This window comes from Crocuta crocuta, unplaced genomic scaffold (genome assembly GCF_008692635.1).
Source record: "Crocuta crocuta isolate KB4526 unplaced genomic scaffold, BGI_CrCroc_1.0 scaffold482, whole genome shotgun sequence".
Lineage (NCBI taxonomy): Eukaryota > Metazoa > Chordata > Mammalia > Carnivora > Hyaenidae > Crocuta > Crocuta crocuta.
Genome location: NW_027527459.1, coordinates 953,291 through 961,520, shown reverse-complemented (window position 1 = coordinate 961,520; position 8,230 = coordinate 953,291). Strand labels below are relative to the sequence as shown.

At 38.9% G+C, this 8,230-nt stretch overlaps 1 protein-coding gene across 1 annotated transcript in view; it reads left to right on the top strand.

The window, feature by feature from the left end:
- The window catches only part of THOC2 (THO complex subunit 2), a 112,518-nt gene that overhangs the window by 83,824 nt on the left and 20,464 nt on the right, over positions 1 to 8,230 (top strand). Inside the window, 6 exon segments of the mRNA XM_077763494.1 lie at positions 4,151 to 4,426; positions 5,454 to 5,595; positions 6,050 to 6,207; positions 7,127 to 7,289; positions 7,410 to 7,513; positions 7,602 to 7,786. Coding sequence (XP_077619620.1) covers positions 4,151 to 4,426; positions 5,454 to 5,595; positions 6,050 to 6,207; positions 7,127 to 7,289; positions 7,410 to 7,513; positions 7,602 to 7,786 — 1,028 coding nt within the window.

Sequence of the window (8,230 nt, the reverse complement as noted above, 5' to 3'; positions counted from 1 at the left end):
CATTTCGGTAAGTGTAAGTGTCTTTGCTGCCATTCAAGAATGATTCCAAAGTAGTTCTTAATTATAAATGTGTTTTAGTTTGACATAGATATAGATTATATGTCTCTTGGAGACTCTTAAGTTTATTTATTTTGAGAGAGACAGATAATGAATGCAAGTGGGGGAGGGACAGAGAGAGAGGTGAGAGAAAATCCCAGACAGACTCCACACTGTCAGCACAGAGCCCAGTGCTGGGCTCAATCCCATGAACCATGAGATCATGACCTGAGCCGAAACCAAGAGTTGGATGCTCAACCCAACTGAGCCACACAGGCGCCCCTTGGAGAGTTACTTTTTTGTTAACACTCATCTTTGAGCAGTGCACAATGAAAATGTTTCCTCTAAAAGTAAGTCTCACTGGTGTTATAATTTTACTGTTACTGGGCCACCAGTTGTCCAGGTTGATGTCTTATGAGTCCTTTAAAACTAACTATAGCCTAGACATTAGTGTAGATGAGAGTCACCGATGAAGCATCCTAGAAACTCAATCCTGTGTCCCCAGATTCTAATTGAGTAACTTGAATAGTACCTGGGAATTTCTATTTGTTTTGTTTTTTTTTAATAAGCACTAGTTGATTCTGATGCAGGAAAATATGGTATGTCATTCTGTGAAACACCCCTGTCGAATTCAGAATCCTATTTCCTCAGTTAACACCATCCCTGTCAGATAGTTGACTTGCCATTCAGACTGCCTTGAGAGAAATAATGAGACTATCAGAAAGACTTAACCACCCCCAAACACTCTAAGAACTCTTGTAGTCTGTGTTGTGTAACTTTTCAGAAAGGAGTAGTCATGGCTTTTGTTTTATTTCTCTCCCCCTAAATGAGACAACCAAAAAGAAAAAAATAACAAAAGCAAACCAGAGCCGTCCCGAGCAGAGTATCCCAGTAGTGACTAAGGATGTTGGGGGCAGGGGAGACTGCCCTCCCTCCTCTTTTCTGTCTGCCACCTGGACTCTAGCCTGCAAAGCAGTGACCTAGAAGGGGAATTAACTTTTCCTTTCCCTTTAGACCACGGTCAGCCCTCTGTTTAGAAACTGTGGTACTTCTCCACTCTGACTGGAGCCCAAGCATATTCTTCATCTTTGTGTAGGCTTGAATTCTGGCCCTTCTGTTTTATTTGTTGTTGTCTGTACCGTGTATGGCTTTCACTCCAGATTTTGGGAAAGATCTTGGTCCTTTCTTTTAAAGTAGGATCCCTTCTTTGTTCCCAGTAGGAATACAGGGTTGTGTAGCAGAGGTATGGAGAAAAGACGCTGAGAAATTTGGGATCTAATTGATCATGTAATCGACCATCAGCTGTTAGTGTTTACATATCAACGGGTGCGGTGTCACACTTCCCTCTGACAACTGTTAATTGATTTAATTATCACTTTATTAGCATTATGCAACAATACTGTTGCTGTTTCTGCTATATTCTCTAGAAGGGAAAAGGGGACAAGGGGTAGGATGAGGTCTCTTTTCCCCCTTTAGAATCTCTCAATTCAGGTAATTGTATGCTCTCTTTGCATAGTTATGTCTTGTGTTGTCGCCCCATCCCGCAGTAGGTCAGTCTCAGCTATGCAACAGGGGACCTGATTTCTTGAAGGACTGAGGTGGGAGAATTGCTTCATCTCAGGAATTCTGACCTGCCCTGTGCTATACTGAGAAGTGAACACACTAATCAGCGATATTGAACCCTAGCAAACAGGAACACCTGGTTGCCTGAGGTTGGCTGAACTTTTCCAGGTCAGAAAATGGAGCAGGTCATTCCTACCAATAGCTACCTTTTCTGTAGCCTGTGTAAAAATATTATGTCTTTGTCATTTAAGAGAAATGTCATGTCCCTATCAGGGTTGCAGAGGAAAGCAAAAAACTATATAGAGGTGACTATACAGCCAAGTCAGGGATAAGTCTGTTACTGACAGACCACAAAGGGAGTTGGAAAGGGAGTTCTTTGGAGACTTTGGTTGCACTAGATGGACATCCAGATTTCCCTGGGGGAGCCTTGCTTTTGCTTCTTCAGTGAGGCCCTCTCTTGAAGAACCTTCAAGGAGAGGGTGTGAATGTTGGAGGACTTGCTGGGTCCCTTCCATAAATGGACTACCAGCAGGCTCTCATGGGAGCAATTCAGACAACCACACACTGTTCAGGTTATTGGGCCAACAGGAGCTTTTTGAACAGTAATTAGAAGTATAGCAATAACTGTGGATATCAGTTCTAGTCCGTGGACTTAGTGCCCCAGGTGACTTGAGATGTAGAGCTGTTATGCCTCTGCATTTGACTGAAGGTGTAAGCTTGAAGAGGGAGTTAAACTGACTTCAGGTGAGGAAATTTTCATCCTAGTTAAATATGAAGTACAGCTGTCTTTCCTCCTCAAGCCTTCTTTTTTTTTTTTNTATTTAGCAATAGAAATGACATTCAGAACCCGAGGACTGGGGAGATGGGGGCTGTCAAACCACATCATTGCCTCCTCATGCCTATAACTTAATTTTCAGTTTTAATTGTTGAGACCCGACCTTGCAACACAGTTCTGAAAGAAAGGCTTTACCCCAATTCATGTTCTGGATCTTGCCCAAATCAGGTATCCAAGCTATCTTGTACAGATAGTTTCAGCACTGTTTTTCCTACGTTTTGTTAGAACCTTAGCAGGTATCATTCTGCCTCACATAGATTCATATTAGTCACCATCACCAGGACCTGCCCTCAGAGGTTAAAAACGCTTCCTTATCCCGGCTATTTTTTCAGGTCTATGATGTAATTGGGACTTCTCTCTCAAAAGTAATATTCTTTGTAATTTTGTCACCTATGTAGTCTCAGTAATTCTCAGTATGTTCTCTAAAATGGGTAACAGGAGGTAAATCTTCCTACCTATAGAATAATCGTAAGATTCTCTGTAATTTTAGTCATTGTAAGATGCTGCTTGAGTTACCCTCTGGAACAGAGTACTTGCTATGTCTTCTATCCAGTTAGCCTGGGGTAGAGAGGCACTCTGGAGGGAAGGCAGTGGGACTGTTAAGGAGCCAAGCCTCTTACAATCCACAGTGCAGCCCTGGAAGTGGAGCCTTTGATGTCTGACCTTCTGGTTCTGGGTTCCATGTTCAGCACAAACTGTGATGATTTAAATGCTTCTTTATTTAACATAAAGAAGAAGCGAGTTTTAGATCTCCTCTTAGGTACATCTTCAGGGATGATGCCTAATCCCTATAAAATTTTCATCCCAAAGAGATCGAAGGATATGAGACAATAGCAACACTTTGTACTATTATTATTATTATTATTATTTACCTTTGGTGTTATACCCTATGAACTGATAAGTAGTTCCCTCCCATTGCACTAACAGCTTCATTTCCTTCTACTAAGAGTATGGCCTTCCTCTGACCCTCCTCCAAATTAGGATAAACCAGCCAGGCCTAAAAAAGCTGCAGTGCCAGTTCTAAAATGCTTTAAATTCTAATATACCATATCAATTCACAGAAAGTCTTATTTAGCTTACCAGTAGGGCAACCAGCTCATCCTGGTTTGCTTGGGACTCTGCCAGTTTTGGCACTGTACTCTTGCATCCTGGGAATCCCCTCGTTCACTGCCAAACGTGAACACTTAGGCACCCTACTTAGCAGTCTTGTAGTAACTTTCTCATACCCTTTCTTAATGTTCATCCAGCTTCTTAATTGACAAATTGTAACGGCCAGTAGAGGCTGTGTGTAGTGATTAAACATTCTGTGCTGGTTGGCTATTACTAGTTCCATTCTACCTCTTTACTGCTGTTAAGACCCTTTACTTGGTTCCCTTGAAGATCTTAAAAGCAGGAATGGAAACCCTACATGTTCAGTCTTTGATGTATTGTAGTAAGAGAGAGTAGGGTGGGTGATGTGGATGGTGGAGGAGGCACACGTACACTGTTTACTTAACAGGTCAGGTTTAATAAGAATCTTCTGAGAAGCTCCTAGTGAGTACACGAGATTGGAACAGCTTCTGGGGATCATTTATCTTAAAATAAATGTTGGTAAGAAATCAGAATTCCTACAACAGTTTCGAGTGGTCATCTTCTGATTCTTGAAAAGGGAACGTAGGAGTTTGTACTTTGAAAGTCAGTGCTATAAATTGTTTGTTTTTACATTTTTATCTCCAGTCGAAGTATGATGAACTTAAAAAATCAGAAAAAGGAAGTAAACAGCAACATAAAGTTCACAAGTACATTACATCGTGTGAAATGGTGATGGCTCCTGTCCATGAAGCAGTGGTCTCCTTACATGTTTCCAAAGTCTGGGATGACATCAGCCCTCAATTCTATGCCACGTTCTGGTCATTGACAATGTATGACCTTGCAGTTCCACACACCAGCTATGAACGGGAAGTCAATAAGCTTAAAGTCCAGATGAAAGCAATTGATGACAATCAGGAAATGGTAGGTTTTTGTTCTAGTAGCCCAGGTACAATAATTTCATGGTATTAATTCAATAGTACCCATACCTTGAAATTGTATTAACTCAGGTTCCTTAAAACTATGATCATTGCTATATAATATTTTCTAACTGAGTTAATGGTGACCTCTCAGTGGGAGAGGGCAGGGTCTTGGTGAATACATGGAGGTTTTGATCACACAAAAGGTATTAGGAGTTTGCTTTTTTTTTTTTTTAACTGAAGACTATGTTAGCAACTTAAAATGATCTGTGTGACTCCAATTTCAAGAGTGATAGAAGTTGCCAGAAGGAGAGCTCTTTAGCAGAAGGCTTTATGGAAGAGGTGAGTCTCAAGCTGGGTAGGCTTTGAAGATAGATTGTTTGGAAACAGGGAGACAGATTGGCCACTTTAGAGCTCCAGCAAAGGTGTGAAGTAACTTAAGGTTTAAAAAGACCACTTTTACTGTAGTTGAATGGACTTAGTGATAAATTTGAATGGTTAGGATGGGGCCAGATTATGTAGAGCAGTTGAAGTTAGAAGAGAAGACTGATAAAATTGAGGGCTGTTATTAGATTCTTCAGCAGGGAAGTGATAATGGTAAAAATGGTACTTTAGAAAGATTACTCTTGACAGTGGTACAAAGGATGCATTTGTTAGGGGGAAGGGGCTGGCATTAGGCTGGAGACCAGGTAGGTGGCATTTTGGGTAGTTCATTGAGAAGTACTGAGGTAGTGGGAATGCACGAGACTTGTAAGCATTTGGGATACTGGCATGAAGAAGGAAGAGTCAGAGATGACTCCATGCCTCAGACTAAAAGTATCCGTGCTGGGAAGGTAGCCCATTTTGATGGGAAGACCAGAGTTTGGATTTGTTTAATGATGGTGAAAGCACATTCAGGTGGACTCCTCCACATCCTTGTGAGGTAATGAATGTGAAGTGTCAGCGTTTATCTCTTTTTTTGAGTTTTTTAATTAAAAGAAAGGGAGGTAATGTGCCTGTAGTTAGAAAAGTATGTAACTTCTACTTTGTAGCCTCCAAATAAAAAGAAAAAGGAGAAGGAGCGTTGTACTGCCCTTCAGGACAAGCTTCTTGAAGAAGAAAAGAAACAGATGGAACATGTACAGCGAGTTCTACAGAGACTGAAACTGGAAAAGGACAACTGGCTTTTAGCAAGTGAGTTGTTGGACTTGTTAACATTTCTGCTACTGCTAAATTACAAAAGCAAACCTCTGTGACTTCCGAGGTGTTGAGGTGTATTATGTTTATATTTCAACTCCGTGTTCACTATCCCGTTCTTTGGTTATTCATTAATGCAGAGTCGACCTCACATGTTCGCTGAAGGAACTGATTTAGTTTGCTGGTGAAGTTAATTATAAACTACAATATTGGCAGCTTATTCAACCTTTTTGTATGAAATCATATTTCTGGAGAAATTTTAGATAGAAAAATGTCCACAGAGTGAAAATGAAAGTCTTATCCCAGGCATGACCTTTTGGTTACAAACTATAGAGTTTGTGGTTTTTTTATAGCATTCTCTACACTAAAATTAATATGTTGTCATGTTTAGTGGCCTTGAGGCACTTGAGGAAGAAGTTTACCACTTAATATATTCTTCCCTTATTTTTAGAATCTACCAAAAATGAGACCATCACAAAATTTCTACAGCTGTGTATATTTCCTCGATGTATTTTTTCAGCAATTGATGCTGTTTACTGTGCTCGTTTTGTTGAATTGGTACATCAACAGAAAACTCCAAATTTTTCCACACTTCTTTGCTATGATCGAGTAAGTTCTTTTTATTGCAACCTTTAAAAAAAAAAAAGTCTCACACAAAGATAGCTAAACATTATAAGCTATAGAGGTATTATTGTGTGTGTGGTTAAAAGCATGAACTCAAGAGCCAAGTGCCTGAACTTGAATCCTAGCTCTGCTACTTTCTAGCTATGTGATCTTTGGCAAGTTTTTTAACTTCCCTGTGCCTCATTTTTCTTATCTGTAAATTGGGGTAATAGTACTTGCTTCAGAAGATTGTTGTGAGGATTAAATGAGTCACTAGACACAAAAGCACTTTGAATAGTGCCTGACACGTAATAAGCACCCCTAGTTAATCTATTAACTCATAATATGGGTTTGTATGTTTGTCAGTAATAGGTAGAACACTCTTCTTCATTCTTAACCTTCACCCCCTCACAAAACAACAAAACGGCTTACACCTTTGCACACACATAAAAACAGGGATGCTTTTCAGTATGGTCACATTTATGTAATTTTGCTTCTGGCTTTTTTCTTAATAATAAATTACTGCATTTGTGGTTTAAAAATGTGACCTATGTCACAGCATGTCAGCTGCCTGTTTCTAGTTTCTGTGAGCCTCGCCTCTGCTTACTGTCCCCCTAACCCCAGTAATATCTATGGCTAAGCCTTTGTTGAAGAAATTATGTTGTAATGATAATTACAGTTTTTTCCTCTGTCATTGTAAATCAGCTTTTTAGAATAAAAGTTTGTTGTTGCTGTTGCTTTATGAATGTGCTGTTTCTTCACAAAAGCCAAAATCTTTAAAGGTTTCTGGAATTGTGAATATAAAAGGGGAAGATGTATAAACTAATTGTTCAGTTTATTATGATTTGCTGTAACACAACCTTTTAATATTTTGAACGAATTTTGACATTGATTTGTTTTTATTTTTCAAACGTTTTTCCTGTAGGTTTTCTCTGATATAATTTACACAGTTGCAAGCTGTACAGAAAATGAAGCGAGTCGATATGGGCGATTTCTTTGCTGCATGTTAGAGACTGTGACCAGGTGGCACAGTGATCGAGCCACATATGAAAAGGTATGGCTAATAAACACCCTTACATTTTACCCATGTATATAACAACCGCTGTCGTAATCTTTAGGTTGTTCAGTTTTAAAAGGGAAGCTGAGTTTAAGATTCAGTTGTAAAACAGTGTTTAAAATTTAAGTATAATTCATTCATCATTAAAAAGTGCTGTTTAAAAAANCTGGATTTGATGGTGGAAATAAAGCTGATCAATTAGACTATGAAAATTTTCGACATGTTGTGCATAAATGGCATTACAAACTAACCAAGGTAAAAAAACAATTGTGTTTCTCAAAGGTGGTTTTTCACTTTATACTTAATATTTTTATAATAATAGGTCTTAAAATGTTTGTTGTAGGCATCGGTACATTGCCTTGAAACAGGCGAATATACTCACATCAGGAATATTTTGATTGTGCTAACAAAAATACTTCCTTGGTACCCAAAAGTTTTGAATCTGGGTCAGGCTTTGGAAAGAAGAGTGCATAAAATCTGCCAAGAAGAAAAAGAGAAGAGGCCAGATCTATATGCATTGGCTATGGGGTAACACAATTATACTTTAATGTGATTTATGAGACTAGATGACAGAAGGATTCTGAAGACTTTAAAATGTTTTCCAGTGTTGAAGTTTATCTTCTGCCTTACTTCAGGAGATTATGGGAGATTATGCGATCATGTTCCCACAGGCTGGTGAGAGTTGTCACTTCTGATTATCAGCTTCCGGTCTATACTGGATGATAGTTTTGAAAGTCATATATAGTATGTCTTGGTTTGGAGGAAATGTAATTTATCTTCAGTTGAGTTTTAAATCTTCAGTAGTGTNGTAGAGTAAAAAAGAAAGTTTAAGGATCAGTTTACATTTTTATTTTTAAGAAAGCAGCTGGGGCTCTCTCTAAAGACCTTCAGGAACTTACTCAAAATTAATATTTTTGACTCTTTGGAATCAAGTAGCAGGGTGAATAACTTGCTAATTTTATTCTTTTAAAC